General features: G+C 43.3%; 1 protein-coding gene across 4 annotated transcripts in view; it reads left to right on the forward strand.

Annotated features, from left to right (window-relative positions):
* TBC1D30 (TBC1 domain family member 30) overlaps positions 1-27190 on the forward strand; it is an 88202-nt gene that overhangs the window by 46193 nt on the left and 14819 nt on the right. For 2 of the 4 annotated variants that reach the window (XM_059683506.1, XM_059683507.1), the window contains exons 1-8: positions 1498-1906; positions 5408-5469; positions 5968-6033; positions 8094-8219; positions 9828-10013; positions 14340-14508; positions 16435-16603; positions 20310-20415. In XM_059683506.1, the coding sequence (XP_059539489.1) occupies positions 1741-1906; positions 5408-5469; positions 5968-6033; positions 8094-8219; positions 9828-10013; positions 14340-14508; positions 16435-16603; positions 20310-20415 (1050 nt within the window). In that variant the 5' untranslated portion in view covers positions 1498-1740. Of the gene's footprint in view, positions 1-1497; positions 1907-5407; positions 5470-5967; positions 6034-8093; positions 8220-9827; positions 10014-14339; positions 14509-16434; positions 16604-20309; positions 20416-27190 lie in introns of those variants that run through there. The other 2 variants (XM_059683504.1, XM_059683505.1) reach the window with 1 other exon arrangement.

A 27190-nucleotide genomic window follows, 5' to 3' on the forward strand; every position in this document is an offset into this window, starting at 1 on the left:
ATTAGTGACTTGGAGCATCTTTTCATATGTCTATTGGCCATCTGTATGTCCTCTTTCGAGAGTGTCTATTCAAGTCCTGCAGCCATTTTTAACTTGCATTATTTGTGGGTTTTTTTTGTTTTTTTTTTTGGTGTTGAGTTGTATGAGTGCTTTATAAATTTTGGATATTTACCCTTTATCAGATATATCCCACATAAATATTCTTTAAATTAGTTTTTGGTTTATCCACCTAGTGTTCCTTTTTTTAATGTTAGCAAATACAAATGTATTTCTATTTCCCCCCACATCCTTTCCTTCCTCATTCTTCATTCTTTTTTTTTTTTTAATATATATTTTTTATTGATTTCAGAGAGGAAGGGAGAGGGAGAGAGAGATAGAAACATCAATGATGAGAGGGAATCATTGATTGGCTGCCTCCTGCACGTCCCCTACTGGGGATCAAGCCGGCAACCAGGGCATGTGCCCCTGATCAGAATCGAACAGGACCCTTCAATCTGCAGGCTGATGCTCTATCCACTGAGCCAAACCGGCCAGGGCTTCATTCATTTTTTATGATTAACATTTCACTGGTGAGTGCCGTAATTTAAGAATGCTTTTAAAAACACACACAGTAATGATACTTAGTTCTGAACTACTGAATCGGATTTCTAGCTGGAGATGAGGAAGCACTTTAAAAAACAAAACAAAACTGCTTTTAATTGGGAACACTTCTTTTTATCTTGAAACCCATACTTCCAAGATAAAGAACCAGCTCTGTGGTTGAGCATTATTGATGTTTCATCTCTCCCTTCCTCTCAGAAGTCAATACAAATATATATTTTTTAAAAGATAAAGACCATTTATTATTACCATTTTAAAAAATATATTTTATTGAATTTTTTTTTACAGAGAGGAAGGGAGAGGGATAGAGAGTTAGAAACATCGATAAGAGAGAAACATTGATCAGCTGCCTCCTGTACACCCCGCACTGGGGATGTGCCTGCAACCAAGTTACATGCCCTTGACCGGAATTGAACCTGGGACCTTTCAGTCCGCAGACCAACACTCTATCCACTGAGCCAAACCGGTTAGGGCTATTATTACCATTTTTTTAAGTGTGCTCGCTGTGCCTCTCTAAGCTGCCAGGAAAGAGTTCAAAACAATTTGGGATGAAGCTCAGGCTTCGCCATGTGCCAGCCTCTGGATGACCTCCGTTCCGACGTTGCTCGGATGAAGGGGGGACTTGCATCTCACTGGTGTTCTGCACCGGAGACTCTCTCCCTTTGGTGCCCACTCCATCCCCTCCCAGACTTTGCGAGAAGCTCGGAAATCTCCGTTGCCGCTTCTGGTTCCTGAGCGCGGTTGCTCACCCGCCCGCTCGGGGTTTCCGGGCTCCGCAGCTCGGCTGCTCCCGGGCCCTAGAGCCTCCCCTTCCGCGCACAGTGATGCCAGCATTGGGGGCGGGAGCGCCGCCTTCTCTCCTGCGCGCTCCCGCCCTCCTCCCCGCCCCAAGCCGTCTCCAGCCTCAGCCGTGCGGCTCCGGCTCCGCACTGCAGATGCCTGCTGGCCGCCTGGCGCTCGTCGGCTCCGGCGGTGCCCCGCAGGTCCCCTCCAGCCCCGAGCACTGGCGGCACTCACGCTATTTCCGAGGGACCCTCGACTGAGCAGACTCGGAGCCTCCCGAGAAGCCTCTGCGCTGGTGGCGGGGCAGGCGGGTGCCTAGGTGGACTGTGGCTGCACCGGAGCCCGGGGCGCTCCTGGATGCGGCAGGACAAACTGCCCGGCTCCCTGAGGCGCGGAGGGAGATGCCTGAAGCGGCAGGGCGGCGGCGGCGGCGGCGGCGTGGGCACCATCCTGAGCAATGTGCTCAAGAAGCGCAGCTGCATCTCCCGGACCGCGCCCCGGCTGCTCTGCACGCTGGAGCCGGGTGAGGACCCCGGGCTGCAGACGGGGCACCGGACACTAGCGCGGCGCCCCGGGAGCTGGTGCTGCTCACGCCTCTGCCTCAGCTGGGCTCTGCCTAGGCCGGGGAGCGCCCGCGGGCCGCCGAGTGGGGGGTACCGGGTGCGGGGTACCGCGGCTTGGCGCAGGGGGGCTGGGTCAACCTGGGAGGGCAGATCGAAGAGCAAGCAGGGCCTGGGCGGAGGCAGCGGCCTCCCAAGGCGCGGAGGACCCGCAGCTTCGCTCGCAGCCCGAGGGCCCCCACTCCCGCGGCCTGTGCGTGGTCTGGTCCTGCCTGTGCCCGGAGCTGGGCAAGTGCTGGCGCCTGCCCGGGCTGCCTGAGGCCGCGCTACCAATTGTGCGCCAGGCTCATTTGAAAGAGGTGGAGAAAAGCACCGGTTTGACACTTCGGGTCTGAGGGGACGGCAGTGGATTCGAAGGGGAAATCGGCGGGGTTGGGGATGGGCGGTGAGGGGAGGAATTTGCTGAGGGTCCCGCGGCGTGAGTGTGGGGTCAGCTCGCCTGGAGCCTCTGGTGTGTGTGTGTGTGTGTGTGTGTGTGTGTGTGTGTGTGTGTGTGTGTCCGTCCGGGTTCGGAGCGGGCAGGAAACACTTCTGCAGCCTGGAGATCCCTTCTTCCAGGTCAAGTCTGGGAGCGCACCTGACTGTGCCAGGCTGGGCCCTTTTTGCTGTCAGCCTGTGCCTACATATCCCGGCTTCTCCAGGCTGCATAACTCGGCGCCTGCTCCACCCTCCGGCTTCCCTCCCTGGGGCTCATGAGCCCGGCCCTGGCGCGGGAGCCTGGGCTCAGAGCTTTCTGGCAAGGGTGGCCGCAGAGGGAGCCAGTTGCGCTCGCCCGGCACTTGGCGCTCTCCTGCCCCTTGAGGGGCACCAGCTGGGTTCCAGGCGGGTTCGACCTCCCCCAGCCCCTGCCTCCCAGCGCCTTCGGAGACCTGCTAGCCTGAGGCTGCAGAGGCGAATCTGCCGAGGCACTCAGCCCCCAAAGGGTGGAAAGCGTGGCTGCCTTTTCGAACCTCGTGGTTCCTTTGTTTTTCTCCCCAAGGAAGTGTCTAGTTACAGAGACTGTAGTGTTTATTCACCGTCTTACTTTACCCTTAAAAAAAAAAAATCTCCTTCCCACATTGGAAGTGTTTTGTATTTCTGAACCCGGAACAGCTGTGATGATCAGATGAAACATAAACCCCCCCGCGCCCCCCCCCCCCCCCCCCGCATTCATTCAGTTAGACGAGTCGGTGAAAATGACCTGATTTCAGCTTTTGCAGACAGGCAGCAAATGATCAATTCTAGTTCAAGCCTGTGACTCATTTCTGACCAGGAGAAAATAGTTGTGGTTTTGACTGACTAACGCAGCTGGGTTTCAGCGCCGCCGGGCACTCGGCAGGACTCTCGGCAGGTGCTCCGAACAAGTCCTGGGAGCATATTGGGGACTACATCCAGGGAATCCGGGCTTTTAGGTCGATAGAAATCATTCCGTGCGGACCGAACTTCCTGGTCTTTGTTACACTAAAGCAAACGTCATGATTAGACCTCCTCCATTCAGCACCCAGGGTCTGGACAGCAGCCTCACCGCCGGGTGTGTTTCCTCCAGCCTTCAATCCTGCGCGGGAGCCGCAGGCACTCTTGTGGCCATTGCATCATTGCTTGGCACTGAGGCCTGAGCTGCATTTAAACCAGCTCACAGAGATGAGAATCTGTGGGGGTGCTGGATATATAGTGGGGGAAGACAATGCTATCTACCTGGACAGAGTATGGTTTTGAACCCGAAGCTTTGAAAAGAAATATCTTGGGCTTCTCTACCACAGCTTGACTTTAGAAATTGAGATCCCTCTCATGTATTCACAGCCTTCTTCCAGGACTCCACGAAGGGCATCTGCATGCTCGCCTGGGCTTGGGCAAGTCACACACATTTCTTTCCAGCTTCTTGACTCCACATATACTAGCATGTTTTTAAAAAGACTGGTCTACTTTACTATTATAATTTTGCAAATTCTGAAGATTGTTCCTACCCGCGTACAAGCCCTACGTAGTTGTGGAGAGGTTTTCAGTAAAAACCTAATCTGCTATCAACATCTTAGAAGCAAACATTTCATCATAAATGACAATCATTTAAAACTGAATACTGTGGCTAATGTTTGGTATATCTTCATCCTTGAACTTTCAAGTCATGTCTTTTAAAAAGTGACTTAAAATGTAATTTCATTGATTTTGAAATTGTAGGAAAAGAAAATATAGCATTTTTAGATTTGATTATACTATTTTTTTAAAACACAACTTAAGTAGGAATAAAAATTGTCATTTAATTTTACCTCAATAACGACAGCACATATGCTTCTAACATGGAATTCTGAATTAAAAGAAGCCCAATATACATATCAAACATATAGTCTTTATGTATTCTCCTGTTTATGTACCTCAATTCCATAGATTTGGGATTTGGAACAGAGAAGTTCCAAAATAAAGTTAAAACTTTGGAACTTTATCTAAAGTTGTAGGTAACTTAGCATTAGAGTTCCGTTATATTTTTAGCTTGTAGTCTATGCCTAAACATACAAACTTTTTTTCTCCAATAGCTAAGTTTATTAAGACAGAATTTAAAAACAGGAAATCTCCAATAGGACTACTAAGGATTCCATAAGTGGGAGGGCAGTGACATTATCTTTATAACTTTTGATATTCCACTGACATTTCCCTAATAGACATAATCCACTCAAATGCGCTAGAAAACGTATTCTGTAAGTAGAGAATTCTCTTCCTAAGTTTTATAAATATTAATGATATAGTGCTAGGTGATTTACAGTTAATCATCACAACTATCTATTGAGATAGGTATTATTTATCCTAATTTTTAAAGATAAAGAATTGAAACTGCCCTGCCGGTTTGGCTCAGTGGATAGAGCACTAGCCTGTGGACCAAAGGGTCCCAGGTTCGATTCTGGTCAAGGGCACATATCTTGGTTGCAGGCTCCTCCCCAGCCTGGGCCCTGATTGGAGCGTGTGCAGGAAGCAACCAATTGTGTGTTTCTCTCACATCGATGTTTCTCTCTGTCTTTCCCTCTCTCTTCCACTCTCTAAAAATCAATGGAAAAATATCCTCGGGTGAGGATTAAAAAAAAGAAAAAAGAATTGAGACTGAGGCAGGTTAAATTATTTATTTGACTCTAGAAACTAAAGTTGAATGGAGGTCTCTAACTCCAAGCCTGTGATTTTTTTTTTTTTTAAAACGTATTTGTTTTTTTGGTTTGGCACCACTCCAGACAGCTGTGGAAACCACCATCTAATGGGAAAAACTCCATTCTAGTGCCATAGGATACTTTTTTCTATAGTAACAACCAATATTCTTTTTCTTTAACAAAATTGACTAAAAATTAGTAAAATAAAAAGCTTCATGATGGTTCGTTAATTTTTACTTCTATTTTTGATGTAACTTATTTTCCCCCCAAAATAACAGTTATGTGTTTTTCTTTTAGGAGTTGACACAAAGTTGAAGTTCACTCTTGAGCCGTCTTTAGGTCAAAATGGTTTTCAGCAGGTAACTTTATTTTTGGTTTTGATAATACTCTTCTTTTGGGGTATCTACAGGGTATAATATACTGAGATACATTCTCGAAATGGGAAAACTTTGACAAGCATAAGAAGAAAAATCATTTTTAAAAATACAGATGACGCTTGGGTTTATACTTACCATGAAAATTTTTGTACTTTCTGTTAATGGTGCAAGTGTGAAAAAAATTTACAAAACCAAACATCTATTATTCTGAATCCATAATACATGTTTTGGTTTCTGAACCACTGCTTCCCAATTATTTTTCGTGGATTGCAAATGGATCACAGGTGTGTTAGGGTGCCAAGGTGGGGCTTGGGGCAGGCATAGTCCTCACACTGGCCATATCTGGCTGGAAGAAGTTGACTGTTACCCAGTGTACTGTGCAGAGTTTATGCTCTACAGATGTCGAGATGAAAAAAAGATTGAAAAGTGCTTACCCAGGTCAGTAGTAGCATTTTGCCAATATTTCTTCTTTGTTCCTAGTGGTATGATGCTCTCAAGGCAGTTGCCAGACTATCCACAGGAATACCAAAAGAATGGAGGAGAAAGGTAAGGAGGATTTGTAGGGCTGAAATACAAAAGGGCCATCACTCTGTCCCTCTTTAAATCTCTGGAATGTAAAAAATGATATTCTAAATTTAGTAATTTGAAACATGTCCCCTTTCATTATTCATTCATTCAATATTTATTGATTATCTATTCTGCACCAGGTACTGTCCTAGGTACTGGGGATATAGCAGTAGAAAGAAAAACCAGACCAAAATGTTTATACTTATGGAGCTTACAGTGAATAAAATATATAAAGTATATCAGATGGTGATAGGTGCCATGGATAAAAATAAAGCAGAAAAATAAGCGAAACTGTGGGAAATGGCGATAAGGAGGTGGAATTTTAAACAGCAAAGTGACAGTTAAATGGGGCCTTGCAGGAGGTGAGCAGTGGGCCATGCAGCTACCCTGGGGGAAGAGTATGCCAGAAAACACTCAGGTGGGAGCATTTCAGGAATATACAAGCAAAAGGAAGAGGACAGGGTGGCTGAAGCATGGTGAAAGGGGGAAAGCAATAGGAGAGAGGGTCATAGAGGTAGTGTGATGGGGTTAGGAGGATGGCAGATCATGTAAGACCTTATAGGCCATAGTAGGACTTTGCTCGGTGTGAGATGGGAAGCATTGGGTAGTTTTGAGCAGGGGAATTACATGATACAACTTATATTTTAAATGGACCACTTTGGCTACTAACTTGAGAATATGAGGGACAAGGACAGAAGTGGGAGACTAGTAGAGAGTTATAATAACTTAGGCAAGAGATGGAGAAGGGGTCTGATTCAGATGTATTTTCAAGGCTGAGTTGACATGAATTCCTATTAGATTGAATATGAGGTAATAGGATGTCAACGATGAATTCACTGAAGGGGAGAGTTACTGTTTACTCAGGTGGGAGGGGCAGGTGTGTGTGTTCATATGTGTGCATGTGTAGCTGAGGTGGTTATGGGTTAGATGATCGGATTTGTATCTATTAAGGTTAAGATGCCTATTAGATATCTAAGTTGAAGGTGTCAAATGGGCATTTGGACATATGTTTCTGATGCTTAGGAGAGAAGTCTGAGTGGAGATATTAATCAGTGATATTCCTGCTAACTATGTTCAGATACCAAAACTTGAAATGCTCTCTTACTATATCAATTTATAGACCTAGTCTAATTCTGCTAGAATTTGAATATCAGGGGTTCCTCAAAATATACATTAAAAATGACCTTAAGAAATACCTCTTTCAGCCCTAGCCGGTTTGGCTCAGTGGATAGAGCGTCGGCCTGCGGACCCAAGGGTCCCAGGTTCGATTCCAGTCAGGGGCATGTACCTTGGTTGCGGGCACATACCCAGTGGGGAGTGTGCAGGAGGCAGCTGATTGATGTTTCTCTCTCGTCGATGTTTCTAACTCTCTGTCCCTCTCCCTTCCTCTCTGTAAAAAATCAATAAAATATATTTTTTTTAAAAAAAGAAATACATCTTTCAGAAACAGCTTTTCAGGATAATGTGTAAAAATATCCATTGACTCTAAAAACAGTTAAAAGTTATTCATTATGGGAGCTCATCTGTCATATGTGTGAGTGTGAGTGTGTGTGTGTGTATGTGTGTGTGGGGGGGGGGGGGGAGAGAGAGAAAGAGAGGAAGAGAGAGAGAGAGAGAGGATTTAAAAGCAGAGACCTCATGGTGAGAAAAGGCCCATTCTCCATGATTCAGGTGGCTATTGCTCAAGCATAGACAGCAGTTCAGAGCCAAGTATAACAAGCTTGTAACATAATATAGCTAGTTCAATGAACTGAAGTAAAACTTGAAAAAAATGTTTTAACAGTATTCCTAATGTTAGGACCATTGCTTGATACATGGTGGAACTCAACAAATATTAATTGAAATTTCAAACACATGAAAGGTCCTAATTGACGCAGTTCAGTACAATACACATCTCAGGGAGGCTCTTTTGGATTTCTGCATGTGGGCTGTTTCTGGTCTAGGAACTGTTCCCATTCTCTTGTTGGATGCAATCACTAGTCCTAGTAAAGGTGAAATTATGTATTTGACTTTAGCATCCTTCTTTATTCATATTTTAGGTTTGGTTGACCTTGGCAGATCATTATTTGCACAGCATAGCCATTGATTGGGACAAAACCTTGCGCTTCACTTTCAATGAAAGGAGTAATCCGGATGATGACTCAATGGGAATTCAGATAGTCAAGGTAATGCCCCTGAGCGTGGCCTGTTGTCCTAACTTAGAAGGAAGATTCCAAGAGCCAGACCTTTCCTGGATAGAGCATCAAGCCTTATGGTCTGAAAGTCTGTATATTTTCTGTTTCTTCTTTAGTTAATAGCTTTTTAATGAAGAACTTTGACTGTATACATTGTCTTCAAAGGTTTGTGTGTTGCCAGTAAGAATAAAATGTTTCCATTCATATTCAGCTTATTTGTTCACATAACAAATAAATTCTTTTTTTTTTTTTTTTTTAGCATTGGTCAGTGCTGTTAACTGGATTTTCACATAAAAGTAACTGAGAAATTTAAAGTTAAGGATAGTCCTATTATAATAATTGGGTTCTTATTAGGGTCTTTGATAATTTCTTAACTGACAATTTATGAATATAATTAGATTGACTGGTGGGTCAATCTAATTAAACTAGCTGGTCAGGGTTCCAGGCCAGCCCTGGAGGCAGCAGCGGTTTGCCTACCTGGATCATTACAGTTGGTTAGAACCTGGTGCCAAAAGCCAACGCTGCTGATTCGATTTGATCTCGCTATTATTCTCTTACATAAGCCTGTAGCACGTCGCTTTTAATTTTATATGAGTACATCACAGTGTGACACTAAGCTGAGGTTTTAAAAGGAAACTTTTTTCGTCTAAATTTTGGTCACCACAAGATGGCTATTTTTCTGAGGAAGTACTAACTAAAAGGAGCTACTTTCTGATCTAATTTGGTCTGTTTCAGACAAATCCTAAAAATATATTATGGAATTTTATATGGTATGCTTGAAAAGCTTTTACATTTTGACATTTCAGCTGTTTATTTGGAATTTCAGAATGTGTTTCTCACAGATGAAGTATTGTATATTTTAAATATTTTCATTTTGTTTAAATTGCAAATTAAAACATCACATTTTATAATGATCACGTTATTAAGAAGATCTTTTATTTTATTTTTGAAGTGAATACTATGTCAGTAAAATGACTTCAGCTCCTGAAAATCATAGTCTCTGCCTGGTAATAAAATTATGGATATTGCCCTGATTAAATGTTAAATTTTTGTCTGTTTTACACAAATTTATAAAACAATGTGGACAGAATAATTTTTCTGTTTCAGACAGAATGATTTTTCTGTCCCTCTACAATCCAGGTCGCATTTTTTGCTATTTTGGTTTTGCTCCTTAATACTATTTGGAGTTTTGATAGCTAAATAAACTTTATATCCTTTTCTGTAAGAAGAAGTAATGTTGGCATGTGTCATATATATGTTGAAATGACTTGTTTTATCTGAGATATATTATTAAATAAACTGTCAACTTATATGAAATTTTGTTAATTCTAAGTCCCTCTTTGTGTTAATTCTGGAAACACTTTAAGTAGAAAATTTGCCTGACTGCAGCTCCTCTTGAAAATGTCTAAGCATATTAGAAAACATTAGGAAAAAAAGGAAAGGAATTTCTTTTGACCCATGTTGCATATATAATTTTAAAAAACTACAGTCCATGTTGATAATCTACTTAATGCTGAGGCAAAGAAATAACTACTGTTTTTGTTTTTATTTTTTGGTTTTGAGTAACTTTAAAAAATTACTGTTTTCCTCTTATTTTAGGATCTTCACCGCACAGGCTGCAGTTCTTACTGTGGCCAGGAGGCTGAGCAAGACAGGGTTGTGTTGAAGCGGGTCCTGTTGGCCTATGCCCGATGGAACAAGAATGTTGGGTACTGCCAAGGCTTTAACATCCTGGCTGCACTAATTTTGGAAGTGGTGGAAGGCAATGAAGGGGATGCTCTGAAAGTGAGTATCAGGCTCTGAAGAAGGCAACTGAAATTCTTCAGAGAGTTAAATACTGGAACTATAATTTCTCTTCCCTGATGCCCACTTCCTTCCAAGGTGTTTGCCACGCCTTCGTAATTACCCATGGTACCGTAATTACCCATGGTACCGTTTCCCCCAGGTTAAAGCCAGGTCAAGTGACAGACTCATGTAGCTACTAGATATGAAGAGGATGATTAGGTGTTAGATTCACTTAGAAGACATCTATTTTTAAAGCAAGTTAGTTATTAATTATGTTAATACTTATTGTTGCATAACAAAGGAGCTGCTTAAAACAGCAAACTTGGTATTACATCACTGTTTCTTTGAGTTAGGAATCTGGGCGTGGCTTAACTGGCTCAGAGTCACATGATTGTGGCATTCAAACTGTTGGCTGGGGTGTGGTCTCATCTGAAGGCCTGACTAGGCGGGAGCATTCACTTCCAAGTTCATTTAGGTGGTTGTTGGAAAGCTTTAATTCCTCACAGGTCTTGGACTGAGGGCCTCAGTTCCTTGCTAGCTATTGGTCAGAGCCCTTTTTTAGTTCCGCTTTGGGGGGCTCACCATTGTGCAACATTCTGGTTGGTATCCATCAATGAACAAGAGAGTGAGCAACACAGAAGAGAGTAGGTTACAGATTTGAAGCCTATATATCAGAAGTCACATTTCATCATTTTCCCCACATTCTGTTCATTAGGAGCCAGGCACTCGGTCCAGCCCATACTCCGGGGAAAGGGCTTATAGAAGAGTGTGACTCTCAGGAGATGGGGAATCCCTAGGGTCATGGTAGAAACCGCCTACTCCACCAGTTATCCTAAATTCTGGTTGGATCTTATTAGATTGCTTTATTCTTGCATATCTGGGATAAGGTATGGAGGAGGTAGGCTGAGAGTGAATGTCTATGATGGAAGCAGATTGCTTGGAGAAATGTTATAGAAGCGAATTATCTTTTAATCTTTGATGCCCAGGGCCTTTATTAGTAAAATAATAATAATAATAATAAATTCTGAAAACACTTTGAGATGGGACACTAGCAGTTTAAGCATGTTGGTCTGAATATGATTCAGTGAATCACCAGAAATAAGTCTTCAGAAGAAAGGAAGCATTTTACACTTGGAAGATGACCACTGCCTTACTTGCTTGGGGCTATATGGGGTTGCTTCTTCTTATCTGAATCCTCAGGCTGCTGTTGATTGCAATGCTTTGTGATGTTACTTCGTCTTTGTATTCAAGAGCACCTCCCGCACTCCCATTCTTTGTTTGACGGTGGCAAACACCAGTTGTGATATTCTCAACCGGGGACTAATTCTGATATGGAAAGATAAGCAAATTTCCTCCTGGTTTTATACCCATCATGGAATTAATTATAAAGCCAGCCTGACACATCTCATTCTGTGTTCACCCTCTCACTTTTTCCATTCATGTATTTAAGGAAACAGCTTTGAAGCTACTTGTTCATCAAATAGGCAGGGGTGGACGGGGGAGGCAGTGACAAATCGAATACATGACTTTAAAACATTTTTTATTAAGAAGCAATTTTGTTTAAGTAGTCCATCAGCTTTAGTTATTTTTCCCCCCAGCTTTTACTTGTATGGGAACTGCTCTATTAAAAAGCTGAAATAAACAATTCAGGTTGGGGGTGGGGTGGGAAGGTTTGGGAAAGGGTTATAATGCCTATCAAATCATGAAAGGACTCAGTGATGGTACTTGAGAAAGTAAAAAGTCACATAAGAAGATGGATTAAATAAAGCTCAGAAACTGAATATTTAAGAAAATGAACTTTGTGGGATGAAATGACATTATCATCATTTAGGAATCTGGTTAGGCATTTAATGTGCAGAGGAATGTTGGGTTTATGAAGAAATACTTCTGATGCAAAGGAAAATATTGGGTGTTGGTGTTTTTCCAACAGCTATTTTGGCCTCTGCGAGTTGTAATTAGTAGAGAAATATATAATTTATTAAATGGAGGCAAACCATTTTCCTTGCTTTTTTGCACTTAGTAACTGTTTTATTTTTGGTGAGGTGTCTGTTAAGGTTTTTGGGCCATTTTTTAATCGAGTTCTTTTGTTTGTTTGTTTTTAAAGCTTGTTTTCTTATTATTGAGTTTTAAGAGTTCGTTGTGTATTTTGGACCACAGTCCTTTATCAGATAGATCTCTTGAAAGTATTTTCTCCCAGACTGTGGCTTGTCTTCTAATTCACTTTCACAGAGCAGAGGTTTTAAATTGTAATGTAGTCTAGCTTATTAGTATTTCTGCATAGATTATGCCTTTGGTGTTGTGTTATATCTAAAAAGTCATTCCCATACCCAAGGTCATCTAGGCTATGCTATCTTCTAGGGATTTTATAGGATTGCATTTTACATTTAGGTCTATGAGACAGTTTTTGTGAAGGGTGTAAGGTTTGTGTCTAGATCAGGGGTGGGCAAACTTTTTGACTCGAGGGCCACAATGGGTTCTTAAACTGGACCGGAGGGCCGGAACAAAAGCATGGATGGAGTGTTTGTGTGAACTAATATAAATTCAAAGTAAACATCATTACATAAAAGGTTACGGTCTTTTTTTTTTTAGTTTTATTCATTTCAAACAGGCCGGATTCGGCCCGCGGGCCGTAGTTTGCCCACCGCTGGTCTAGGTTCAGTTTGTTTTGCATTTGGATGTCCTGTTGTCCCAGCACCATTTGTTGAAGAGACTATCTTTCTTCCCTCCCTCCCTCCTTTCCTTCCTTCCTTCCTTCCTTCCTTCCTTCCTTCCTTCCTTCCTTCCTTCCTTCCTTCCTTCCTTCTGTCTATCCCTCTCCCTCTCCCCCTTCTTCTTCTTCTTGATGCAATGTTTGGTCCTTGAAATACAGTAGTGGATGGAGTGACATTGCTGACATAAGACATCAGACTTTGAGATGCTATGGGATAGAGAATTTCATTGTGTCACAGAATTATTATGAGAATTAGTAATTTTTTTTGTTGTTTTCTTGTTTTTGTGTAATCTTGAGGCTCATAATTTCTTCATAAAAACTTAAATATTTTCCTCAGTCTTACATAACTTATCCTAGAGGAAAAGTGATCCTGTGCGCCCCCCTCCCTTACCATGGTATGCGAAGTCTGACCCGCCACTGTGCTCTGCGGGAAACTCACGCCCCCCTCACCTGGCCTGGGCACTCTGGGACCACCTCCCTCCACACGGATTGAATATACTCTTTATTGCTAAGTTCCTATTTTCAGAGTGATGGTACATTTACCTGGTAAATTCTGTCCCTATACGTATAGGACGGCTAAAGCAGCTCCCAGGGCCTTCCCAATCCTGGAATAAAGATCTGGGGGGAGGGGCAGGTATTCTTGAGAATATGTCTCTACCTTTATTGACTTAGTGAAAACTCTGACCTTAAAAGTAGAAATTATAAGCCAGGGATGAGGGAAAAATGGGCCATTGGCAGGCCTGGGAGATAATTTTTTGGGGAAATTAGGTTTTGCAAAACGATGAAAATCAAAATGTGAGACAGCTACTTTCCACCAACATGTAGGGTCAGCTATGATTTTGTTCTCAATTTTGATTTTCTTGTGCTCTGGGGAATGAGCAGGTCTTCTAGCAGGGAGGGCATATGAAGAGCATGTGTGCTGACAGGGACGGGATCAGAGATTAGAACATGTGTGTTTTGCTGGGCCGTTCTAGTGGTTCTTGACTTCTTAGAAAAGGTAACGCAAATAAAAAAAAAAATCAGAATGAAAGTAGTAATTTGAAGAACTTATGTATGAGACACCCTTATGGAAGGAATCCAGATTTTTAAAGTCTCATTTGTTTACACAAAACCTTGTTGCATTCTCCCAGGAAAGGAAAGTGGACAAAGAGCCCACATCAGTAATTCTGATAACCCAGGTTGATGGTAGGTGAATCCTGAGATGGGCTTCAGGGGGGTGTTTTGTGATGGGCCAGTCTTGGTTTTCGTAGGAAGGTTGGAAAGCTGCTGACTTCAAGGAGCCAGTGTTGGGATTCCTGCTGGCTGCTGCGGAAGCACGCGCTCCATCTCGTACTTCTCAGAGCACCCATGGGTAACCTCAGGTCTAGAAGCCCATGTAGAAACTGTAGACCATAGCAGTCTGCGGGTCTGAGCTGCTTTGAGAACTTACTTAGATAATGATGAATGGCTTAGATAATGATGAATTATCCAGATAATTATGGCACATGCTCTTCACCCAGGGTGGAGTTGAGCCTCGAAGATCCAGAACATTTGGTACTGACACATTTAAACAACAGTGTGCTTTGGCTAACTACATTTGATCCATTTGAATATTTCTTTTATCTTTTTTTCTTCAGATTATGATTTACCTTATTGACAAGGTACTTCCCGAGAGTTATTTTGTCAATAATCTCAGGGCGTTGTCTGTGGATATGGCTGTCTTCAGAGACCTCCTGAGACTGAAGCTCCCTGAATTATCTGAGCACCTGGACACTCTTCAGAGAACTGCAAACAAGGAGAGTGGAGGTAGTGATGATTCTATGCTATTGTACCTTCAAAATTTTTTACTTTTCTGACCCCACCATACATAGGAGCCTACACCTTGAGTAGAAATACATCTTTTCAGTGATTTCTGTTGGTGAGAGTTTGATGCAATGAAATAGATTTTTAGAGAATAGGAACAAAACGAAACAAACAAAAAACCAACAGAGGGCCACATACTGAACCTTTGAATGGTCATAGTTAGGAAGTTGGTCAGGAACCTCATATATCACCAGTACCAGACAGTCTTGTCTTTTAGATGAAGAATGGGGTACATGTCTCGCCATCTAGTTAAACTTCTCTAAGCTGGCACCAAATCTATAGGCATCTTTAAAGATGAGCTGCAGGTACCATTTAGCACACGCTGTGATTTTTTTCCTGAGGTTATGGAAGAGTGGACTATGTATTTTCATAAAGTTGTAGGAGAGAATTTGAGTTGAAATGTTTAATGTTACTTTTATTGATTCATGCTAAGGGTATGCAGATTCACTTGAGATGAATGGGCCAGTTCTTGCTGGAGAAGGAGCTGCAGGTAGAACTTGAACCCTGAAGGAAGGCGCTGGCTGAGTAAGGTGGCGATGGAGACCGCTCTGTTACAGCTCTGAGCGTCACTGCCATCCAGCAGGCATCAGCCAGCTTCCCGGATGACCGAAGCTAGCGCTGTGGTTACGCCCCTGCATGCACTTGCCTGGCTGTGCTCAGGAGACCAGAAAGAAGAGTCAGAGTGTATTGTGTTTCCTGTAAATGGTTGCCAGTTACTGGCCACACATTTAAACCTAGGAAAATATTAAATGATTTTGAAGACCTAATCTTCCTCAATAAAAATACACTGGAAATTTTAGTGACACCTGGGTGTCTCTAAGCATTTCCTTCTAAATCATTTGAATAATCTCATTTAATTTGGCTGTGCAGTATAATTATGCACCTGGGTGGATTTCATAAGACTCCTGGGTTGAACAGCTTTAACCTGTCCCATAGTCAGACACGCTGTGCTGGGGTCCATGTTTTCCCCCAAGTGCTCTGCATTGGCCTGCAAGGGGTGAGTGACCTCAGATTCTAGTCTCTGGGAAGAGATGCTCCCTTTGTTCCTAGGTAAGAAGGAAGAAAATGAGGGCAGGAGAGCAGATCTCTTTTTGCTTATACTTGGGAAAATGCATATTCTGACTGTAATTAGGCGGGAGAAGCAGTCCACATATCTAAATTTTACTTCATTAAAATGCATACTTATGCCATCACAGGAAATGAGAGGGAGCTCTGTGTTTTTTAGTGAATTTAGAAACTTCAAAGTGAGCCGGATCTCAGATATTTAAAACTGTGTAGTCTAGTTCAACACATTTTAAAATTTCATGTTGTTTAATCTCTAGATATTTGCGGGGGGGGGGGGGGGTTTCCAGCTATCTTTCTCTAATTAATTTGTAGTTTAATTCCATTGTGGATGGATTGTGGTCTGAGAACTATGCATACTTTAAGAAGTAGACAAGCAATTCCTAATGAGCAATTTCAGAGCAGCATTTGAGTAAAAGTGGGCTTTAGGATATTTTGGAAATCGGCATTTGTTTTTGAGGGACTAAAATCCTTTTTATTCTTTTTAAATTTCATTTTTGGTGAGGAAAACATTTTCCTTAATTTTCAGCATCCCATAATAGGCAGAACCAATTTAAATGTTAGGTTAAGATTTCTGAAGTACCATAAAGAATTTGTGAAGTTCATATTATTGAGATTTTTATTAAACACACCTGTGTCCTTCTAGAAACAGGAAGGAAAAAAGAGGAAAGAACCATAATTTAGCCCCATAAACAAATCAGTAAGGAAAAGTAACATAGTTGGGTGGACTTGGGAGACTGGAAGAGGGTGCCTTTGTATCTTGCAAACTGTCAATTCTGAAGAAATGGAGTGTTTGCTTTATTTCAGGTGGATACGAGCCCCCGCTCACGAATGTCTTCACGATGCAGTGGTTTCTGACTCTCTTTGCCACGTGCCTCCCTAACCACACCGTTTTAAAGATTTGGGATTCTGTCTTTTTTGAAGGTTCGGAAATCATCCTAAGGGTGTCGCTGGCTATCTGGGCAAAGTTGGGAGAGTAAGTGACTTCCCCCTTCTCTTCTGTTCTGTGGTGTTGGGGGCCTTGAGCAGCTTTTGTGCTCTAACATGTAAAGCGTCGATAATTAAGTGTGAGGAAAAGAGGAAGTTGTGAACTTTGTGCAGTGGCTTTAACCTTCTGGGATCTCAGCTGACACATTCTTTTTTTTTTCTTCTTTTAATCTTTACTGTTGAAAGTATTACATAGGCCCTCCTTTTCCCCCATTAACCTCTTCCCGCCCATTCCCATCTTTCCCCACCCCAGGCCCTCACCACCCCATTGCCTGTGTCCCTGGGTTATGCATATATACATACAAATTCTTTGGTTGATGGCTTCCCACGCACCCTCCCCTGCTGACACATTCTTGGTTGTTGGGGACAGATGGCATCTACTTTAGAGAAGGGGGCAGGCTTGTTCAGGCCTGGAATTCTCCCCCTCCTCCTAGTGTGTTTGTCCAGCTGGTTTGCTCTTTGTCAGCATCTCCCTGGACACTAGTTTTGAAGAGGGAGACTTAGGTGCATGAGGAACTATGAGGTCTGGAAAGAAGTAGGCGGATTTGTTGGTTAATACCACAATTTAGATTATGTTGAATCTTTATTACTTATTGTGTCCAGCCTTTTAGGGCTGTGATGAAATTAAATGAGATAATAAATATAAGGTGTCTAGCAAGGTGCTTGGTACATAGTCAGTAGAATATAGGGAACTTCTTTCCTTTCTCAAGAATTAACACTGTGTGTGGGAATCTATTACTACCAAACACATCACTAAAGAGATTTTACTTACATTCTTTACTAGCAGCTGGGCTGAAAAAACTAGGGTGTTTTCACCCATCTTGACTATAGTATGACTATTACATTAAAATTCTCCCTTTTTGGTAATGGAAGAAATACAGGTGTGGGCAAAAGTAGGTTTACAGTTGTAAGTACATGAAACAGTTTATTTTTGTATTATCATTAATTAATTATTATATTATTTTCCATATGAACAACAGTAAACCTACTTTTGCCAATCCCTGTATTAGAATGAAATTGTTATAGTTAACTTAAGATACAGAGGTAGTTTTTTTCTGTCAGAAGTTTGGTGTGTTTTTTAAAACCATCACCTGAGGATATTTTTCCACTGATGTTTAGAAAGAGTAGAAGAGAGAGAGAAAGGCAGAAACATCGATGTGAGAGAAACACACCTATTGGTTGTCTCCCTGCATGCGCGGAGCCTGCAACTGTGGTACATGCCCTTGACCGGAATGGAACCTGGGACCCTTCAGTCCCCAGGCCATCTATTCATTACCTGTAAGATTAGAATTTAGTCATATTGTCACTCCAAGGATGTCACATTGTTGAAAAGGTAATGGCTACACTTTTAAATCCAATATTCATTGAGTGCTTGCAATGGACAGGCATTGCTCTGAGCACTCTACATGTAAAACTAACTCCTTTGGTACTCACCATCATCCTATGAGTTAGGTCCTCTTATTATCCCCATTTTACAGATGTGGGAACTGAGGCACAGAGAAGTTAATTGCCCAAGGTCACCCAGTTAGCAGTGGAAGGGCCTGTTTTTGAACCCAGCTCCCTTGGCTCTGGAGTCTGTGATTTTTAACAATGTGAATATACTGATAATATATGGCTCCTATTTTTTAAAAAATATATTTTATTGCTTTTTTTACATAGAGGAAGGGAGAGGGATAGAGAGTTAGAAACATAGATGAGAGAGAAACATCGATCAGCTGCCTCCTGCACACCCTCTACTGGGCATGTGCCTGCAACCAAGGTACATGCCCTTGACCAGAATCGAACCCAGAACCCTTCAGTCCGCAGGCTGATGCTCTATCTACTGAGCCAAACCAGTTAGGGCTATGGCTCCTTTTTATGCAGTTCAGAGGATATATGAACCAGACTGGTAGAATTTTAAATTTTTCAGAGCCTTTGTTCATTATAATTCTACATGTTTTGAGTGTGCAACTTGTTAAGCAGAAGGAAAGGCAACCAGCATACATCAAGTGCCTATAGTGCCATCATTATGTTAGACCGTGTAAACACATGATCTCATTCATCCTGCCCGTAGCCCTGTGAAGTCGGTGGGACTTAAACCTGGATCTTTCTGACTCCAGTGCCTGTGCTCTTCCCCACAAACTGTCCGTTGGAAAAATCCTAAATAGCAGATAGGTAGTCTCCAGCTATGTGCGCCTGAGTAACATATGTGCCTCGTGTATGGTTATCCATGGGACCTCTCCCCTTGCTTCTGCAACTTGAATGCCTCCCTCTCACTCACACCAAGGGTACTTTTAGAATATGCAAGCTGTAGAGCATCAGCTCACCTTCCCTGGCATCTCTTTCCCGCGTCCTTCTCCTCTGACCCTGCTGCTCTGGCTCGCTCCCTGGTTCCCTCATGCCTGGCCTGTCTTGGTGTGTCTTCCCTGGTTTCCCCATCACACCCACACTTGCCATGCCACCTCCAGGCTGACCTTGCCAAGGGCATGTCTGTTCCCACACTCCCTGTTCAGAGCCTTCCAGTGATCGTTGCCTGAAGGGGCTCAGCTGGCGGGTGAGGCCTTCGGTGTCCTTTGCCTGCAGCTCTCCCGCTGCCCCTCCCTGGCTCCGTTCTGGCCCTGGGGAGCCACTTGCAGATTCTTGGGTAGGGCCTGCAGCTGTCTCCTGCCTCCGTGCCAAAAATATACTTACTCTTCCTTGTCAACCGGGAGAATATTTTTCAAAATTCATCTTCAGCATTATTTCTCTTCCTCATCCCCCAGGGTAAACGTAACCACTTTTTTTTTTTATTGATGCCCACATGCTACTTTGTATTTTTGTAATAACACCTCAACAGTTCATCTCATTTATTTATTTACCTGATTGTGGCAGTGAGATTTGAACAGCACTCCAGAGCCTGAAGTTTTCCCAGCATCTTATTTTTTGGGGGATGGCTGTATGAAAATCCCCCAACGTCAGCGTACATCATACTGTGTCTTGTGGCTGGTGGCCAATGGAGTCTTCCTCCTACACAGAGGATGTCATGGTGGATAAAACAGATGCACCATGCTCTTTGTTTCGGGCCACTCCTTTTTTTCCCCTCGAGAAGAAGGATTAACATGTACCCTGCCTCACAGGTTGCCAGGTAACAGCTTCTTTATATGTAGAAACAAACGTAAGAAGCAGGGTGCGATCTCCAGCTAGCAGCAGTGCCCTGAGAAGAACTGAAAAAATTGTGCCTGTGAAAGCATCCTGTGGACTGATGACACATACAGATAAAGTTCTAGTATTTCTCATCTTTTATTTCTACTGTGGTTTGGTTTTCAGTCTATCAGTGATACCACGGTTTGTAGATTAACAGCAACAGATTTCCTCCTGGGGATAATTGTTCTTCAGATCTAATTTCATGGTTATGATTTCTCATCAGTGGTGGGTATTCTGATGTGTAAAATGTGTCACATGGAAGCAGTAAAAGTGCCACCGGTAGGGCTGGGAGGCTGGGGAGCCGTGTAGGAAAGATGGGAACTCATCCCGTAATAAGTACCTCTGAGTTGCCGTGGGTATTTTTTATCTTTTCTCTGTGTATGGCAGGCTGTATAGGGAGTGTGTCCCAGTATTTTGAGGTTTGTTGATTGCTGATGTGATTGATTTGATGGTCAGAGGCCACATACCCTGTGGGACCTGATAGACAGCATGGGGGTCCGACACAATTCCTTGTCCTGTCCTTCTGCTTCTAGGCAGCTAGAAAACTGTGAAACGGCAGATGAATTCTACAGCACCATGGGGCGCCTCACCCAGGAGATGCTAGAGCGTGATCTTCTAGAAAGCCATGAACTCATGCAGGTGAGTGGGCAGCTCGGCCCCACTGTGGCCCGGGGACTCGGGCACCGTGGGAACAAGCAGTCCAGAGCAGTGGTCTTGGGAAAAGTATTTGGCCAACCTTCAGATTTAATTTTTTCAATTGACCAAGAGACTATATATATAATTTGATAAGAATCTTAACCATGTCACAAGAGGAAAAAAGAAATGAATGATATTTATTGTGGCTTTCATTCAAACTTGTTGCTTAAAAATCACAAGGTGCAATACAAAAATAAATTTAAAAAACTGAAGAATAAAACCCCAAATCATCAGATGCTTATTCTCAATCTGATTCTTAGCCTTTTAAAGGGAGACTTGTGTGGGTGAAGTAATTATTTGGGGGGAGGCATTACTGAGGATAGGAGGGAGATTGTTGTAATCAGCACTTTGGTTTATTTTGCCCACATTTTCAACTGATGTTATATGTGGATCATAAATTTCAACATGAAAGACTTGAAGGGTTTTGTTATTTTGAGGCATGTTGCTCTATCCCAGTATCATATTTACCAAGTCACTCAGACAGAAAAGAGTGAGTGTAGGAAAGAGCAGATTTGTTAACACTCTCTCTTCCATTAGGTTCTGTAACATAACTTGATCTCCATTCTCCGATGCTTCTGACCACTTTCCTCCTGGTTCTTCCTCTTGCCCACTGATCAATTGTAGGTCTTTCCAAGGTTGTCCTCGGGCCTTGGTTTCTTCCCCCCTCTCCTCTTTTTCTTGTTTTCAGCGTTTACTTTTATGTTGGGTTCCATGCCTGAGGTCAATTTTGGGGCCCAGACAACAGGTTAGAAAACAAACACTCAAGCTCTGATTTAGGACATAAGACGCATGGAGCTTCCATTCCTTTCTTCCTATCCCGGCCCTGCAGCTCCTTTTTGGAATTCCTACTGTTTAGCAGTTACTGATTTGTTGAGAATATTGACCACTTAATATAACTTCCATGAACATTGATATTTTTTAGTTCAGTTTTTCTTTCCATTCTCATCTCTTTTCTTCCTTCCTGTCTGTATCAGAGGAGGAAGTGTTCTGATACTGACATCTTCGCTTGATTCCAACTCTTCTCACATTGCCATTGCTTCTCTCTCTCTCTCTCTCTCTCTCTCTCTCTCTCTCTCTCTCTCTCGGAGGGACGTACCTTTTATTGCGCTTCCCTCTGTGTGCCAGGTCCATGCCTGACATTTTCTTTTACATAATATTTTTTTATTGATTTCAGAGAGGTAGGGGGGAGAGAGAGAGAGAGAGAGAGAGAGAGAGAGAGAGAGAGAGAGAGAGAGAAAGAGAAACATCAATGAGGAGAGAGAATCATTGATCGGTTGCCTTCTGCATGCCCCACACTGGGGTCGAGCCCACAACCCGGGCATGTGCCCTGACTGGGAGCCGAACCGTACCTCCTGGTTCTTAGGTCAACACTTAGTCACTGAACCATGCCGGCTAGAGTACATCATTTTCTTTTAAGACATTCTTAGATGATGTCCCTCCTCCCAGATTCCCTTTGCTCTAACACAATCAGCATTTTGCTGCCAGAGTAATAGTCTAAACTTACTACTTTGGCCATTTCACTGTTATTCACAAAACCTTCAGTGCTTCCTTGTTATTAACTATAGGAAATAAAATGCTTCAGCCTTGTTTCCAAGGTTCTGTGTTAACCTCTGCAAAGATTTATTGAACATCTCTATATGTTAGAAGTCTTTCTTGGCCCTGACCAGTGTGGCTCAGTTGGTTGGAGCATTGTCCCATACACCAAAAGGTCTCGGGTTGGATTCCCAGGGAGGGGACATACTCAGGTTATGGGTTCAAACCCGCATTGGGGCGTGTGCAGGAGGCAACTGATGTGCCTTATATGGATGTTTCTCTGTTTCCCTCTCTCTAAAATCAGTAAAAAATCTATCCTTAGGTGAAGGTTAAAAAAAAAAATCTTCCTTGCCCTAACCGGTTTGGCTCAGTGGATAGAGCGTCGGCCTGCAGACTCAAGGGTCCCAGGTTCGATTCTGGTCAAGGGCATGTACTTTGGTTGCGGGCACATCCCCAGTGGGGAGTGTGCAGGAGGCAGCTGATCGATGTTTCTCTCTCATCGATGTTTCTAACTCTCTGTCCCTCTCCCTTCCTCTCTGTGAAAAATCAATAAAATATATTTTTTAAAAAATCTTCCTTAAAGACTAATAACAGTTGGTCAGGCTCTGTGTGTGCATGTGTATGTGTGTGTGCATGTGTGTGCCTGTGCACATGGGTGCACACACATGCAAGTGTGTATATGTGTGTATGTGTTGGAGGCAGTGGTGCAGAGCAGAGGCTGTTCCTGGTGGAGGGGGCAGGGTGAGGGGAAACCTCTATTGTGTGTGAAGGAAACTACAAGGGGTGTGGTATTCAGGGAAGGGTTATAGAAGACCTCAACCGTGTTGAGGAGCTTGGCCTTGATCTTTTAGGTCAGTGGTTGTGAAATGGAGTTCTTGAGCTTGCTGGAGTTCTAGGAGTTCTGTGGAGCCTTCAGAAAGGGAAGAACAACTGTGGAGCTGAAAGGTTTTACGGAGAGGAGCAGAAGGGTCTGAGTTATTTCTTAGGTCGACTACATGGGTGGCTCTGTGAAGGGTGGACTTGACTGGATCATGTTTGATAGCACGAGGCCTGTGAGGAGCAGTAAAGGGTAGAAACAAAAATGGAATAGAGACAATACTTAGAAGGTGAAGTTGATAGGACTTGTCCACAGAAACGATATGGTCTGGTGAAGAAAGAAATGGAGGGGACAAGGGCAATCACACATTTCTGGCTTAGAAAGAGGAGGGCAGGAAGATGAGTTAGCTCTCCGAGAGGCTGCCTGGATGTGCACTTTGGCTGTCCCGTTACTCACCTGTCCAAAGGTATTCCCCACCCCTTCACAACCAGAACCTATCACACTGGTCATAGCTCTGTTAGTCCATGCTTGTGCCAGTTGAGGGCTTGTGCTGCCCTCTCACACTATCTGTGAAAATACTAAACACCCATCTGGATCCTATCCAGTCTCCTTCCTCCCCACCCCCACACAGCCTCTGTACCTCAGCCCTCATTAATTATGCCTCCTCCGTACTCCTTCAGTATTTAACATTTCCAACAATTGATTAATTGCTATTACATATTATTTGATATTGTTTGGTATGTGTTCATCTTATTTCTCTAATGAGGTAGCAAGCTCCTTAATGCTAGGGGCCTCAGATTGCTCTGTATCTCCATGACATCTATCGAGTTCTGAGAATACACCTGGTTGCTCAATGAATACACAGAATCACAGAACATTAGAACTCGAGGCAGTGGTTTTCAAAGTTGACTGTGTATAAGAAACATCTCAACAGTGCATTAAAACTCAGGTGTTTGCTCCATGGGTGGTTCTGAGGCAGATGACTTAAAAAAAAATACTTAGAGAAACTCTGGCTTTAGAGAAGCTTAAAGAGTAACCTAATTCTGCCACTCCCAGGGCCCGGGCAGGGGAGGAGCCGGCAACCAAGGTATGCGCCCTTGACTAGAATTGAACCTGGGACCCTTTGGTCCTCAGGCCGATGCTCTATCCACTGAGCCAAACCGGCTAGGGCTCCCAATCTCTTTTTCTAACACTCTCAATTTTTTTAAATAGCCATTGCTAATAAAAGAAAGTGATGTGATTTACAGGGGAGAAAAACAGTACTTTGTGTCTGGCACTTAGAGCTGGAAGAAATGGAGAAGACCAAGCAGGGAGAACCCTTTCGTCTCTTCTCTGACCTCACACACGGTCCACGTTTCACCCGGAGCCATCTCAGGTGAAGCTAAGACTTGGAGAGCCAGCATCTGCCAGTTTCTTAGGTTGTCTAGTGGCAGACCCAGGACTGGAACCCAAGGCCCTGACCCCTGGGCATCCTACATGCTTATACCTTATTTTAAAAATGTCTTTCTAAAACTGAAATCCTCCTTAGAAGAATAAGGCAGCATTTTATTTTACTTAAAGCCCAAACATTGCCAGGATGAATGAGATATGTTGAGATCTACACCTGTCATCTCTGTCCTCTAGGAATTCCCAACCTGAGGGATTAGGAAAGAGGACCCTTCATTACCTCCTAAAGGGAGTCCTAGAGGGGAAAATGCGTGCTGGGGCTTGATAGATTAGTTCCCCTTTTAGTAGCATTATTTTTTTTCCTGCCAAAGAAAACATCTGGGTGATGATAAACTGAGCTTAATTTTATACAACTTATGTTTTCATGTTTCTTGTAAAAACATGTCAATAATGAAAAAGAAATAAGAATTTCTTTTCAGCAGTGCCTAAATATAAATGTCTATGGGAGTGTGTGTTGGTAGTTGGTTTTCCTTGGCATCGTAGAGTATTAAGGAGAGAAATGCTGACTATCATTTCAAGCCACTCTTTTTCTGTGTTTACTTGTTAAAAACAGTTAGTTCAATGGCTGGGACCCAATTATGGTGCACCTTCAGTCTGTCCGCAAACCTGAGATGGCTCCGGGTGAAACGTGGACCATGTGTGAGGTCAGAGAAGAGACAAAAGCGTTCTCCCTGCTTGGTCTTCTCCATTTCTTCCAGCTCTAAGTGCCAGACACAAAGTACTGTTTTTCTCCCCTGTAAATCACATCACTTTCTTTTATTAGCAATGGCTATTTAAAAAAAATGAGAGTGTTAGAAAAAGAGATTGGGAGCCCTAGCCGGTTTGGCTCAGTGGATAGAGCATCGGCCTGAGGACCAAAGGGTCCCAGGTTCAATTCTAGTCAAGGGCGCATACCTTGGTTGCCGGCTCCTCCCCTGCCCGGGCCCTGGTCAGGGCTGGTGCAAGAGGCAAACAATCGATGTGTTTCTATCACATTGATATTTCTCTCTGTCTTTCCCTCTCTCTTCCACTCTCCCTAAAAATCAATGGAAAAATATCCTGGGGTGGAGATTAACAAGAGAGAGAGAGAAGAGAGAGAGAGAGAGAGAGAGAGAGAGAGAGAGAGAGAGAGAGAGAGAGAGAGAGAGAGAGAGAGAGAGAGAGATTGGGGGAATGCCAATGACAAAGCATAGATGGATTTCAGAATGACTTTTGACAGAGTCTCTCATGAATTCTTTGAGGGCAATGTAAAGAAAAGTGAGTCAGATGTCACTATTAGAAGGGTTCGTAGGTGCTTGGGAAAACAGAAGCCAAGGTTCTTGTGGATAATTTACTGTTTCCTGCGGCAACTCTCATGTGCCACAGGCGGGATCTGCCGTGGGATTGTTGGCTGTTTTCCATCAGTGAAGGGGTGGAAATGACAAGAATGCGGATGCTTGTTCAATAGAAAGATGATGTTGATGAATTAGTGCTGTCAGAAATGGAAACCGTCTGCCGTGCAAAACAGTGCGTGCTGGGCGGTTCGGCAGCGCCCTTGTGGCCACCTGTGGAGCTCCTGGGAGGGAGGCAGCTCCTGCCTGGGAGGGAGGTGGAACTAAACTATGTTTGTTTCTCCTGACCCTCGGATTCTATGCGTCTCCCTTACTTGGGCTCTGAGACGAGTAAAATTTCTTTCTTGGAGTCGGTTATAAATCCGTGACTTACAACGTTAGAAACCCAAAGCTACCCAGGTACCCAGAGCTTAGGTACCCTGGGCACTGGGGGGCTGTGCCAGGGAAGCTTATGTTCGTGGGATCAACATGCCCCCACACACATGAGACCTTCAAAGGACTGAGTGCATGTGTGCGAAGAAGGACTATACACTGTTTTTCAGGCACGCTGGTTTCGTCTTTGAAGGATTAACTAAAAGCAGATGATTGAGAAAGGAAGAGCAAAAATAGAAAATGAAAGCTCAGTGGAGCCAGTTTTCTTTTGGTCGAATGTCTTTGGTTGCGCAGTCTTGGAAGGAGCTGGCTCAGAACCCAGGCCGTCTACCCCGAAGCAGGACAGGATGAAGTAGGGGCAAAATGTATTGTCCATTCCTTTTTTTTTTTTTCAAATATATTTTTATTTATTTCAGAGAGGAAGGGAGAGGGAGAAAGAGATAGAAACATCAATGATGAGAGAGAGTCATTGATCAGCTGCCTCCTGCATGCCCACACTAGGAATCGAGCCCACAACCTGGGCATGTGCCCTGACCGGGAATCAAACCATGACCTCCTGGTTCATAGGCCGATCCTCAACCACTGAGCCACACCAGCCGGGCTCCATTCCTTTCTTATAAATTTCCTTCATGAGGCTGGATAAAGAATTCTGGTAACTTTTTCTAAAACTGGCAACAATAAAACACAGTGAACCTTCAGCTAATTTACCCCACTAATTGTCTTCAGTGAGACACTTTACCTCATTTGGAAGAAAATTTGAAACTTATAGCATTAATGAGTTCATCTTTTAAGCTTGAATCGAAACATCACGGGTTTCTTAAATACCTGAACCAAGTTTCTAAATTGTTAAGGAAGAAAGGCCCCGTGAGTGAGGGGCAGGCTGACTCTTGGTGCAGCGGTAAGACCACACTTGGTGTGTGGTGGTCAGAGGCTGGTGCTGCTTGACTGAGGCCCCCATGGAGGTGCCCTGCCCTGGACCTAAAGTTGGGGTGCTGAGGAGAGGATGTCCCTTCTCTCCATTTCCCTCAAAGGGTTTATGGAGCTAAGACAGGACCTAGAGCAAGGAAGAAAGGATTCTGTGTTGGCAATAAGGCAGCTTCTTGAGGGATGAGCTGTTGGCAACCTTGGTGGGAGCACAGAATGTGAGAGTTCACTGTGACCATGTTATGAATGAAATGATATGAAGTATTTCTGGCATACAGAAACATATTACAAATAGTATTACAAAACTCACACCCAT

This window comes from Myotis daubentonii, chromosome 2, assembly GCF_963259705.1.
Source record: "Myotis daubentonii chromosome 2, mMyoDau2.1, whole genome shotgun sequence".
NCBI lineage: Eukaryota > Metazoa > Chordata > Mammalia > Chiroptera > Vespertilionidae > Myotis > Myotis daubentonii.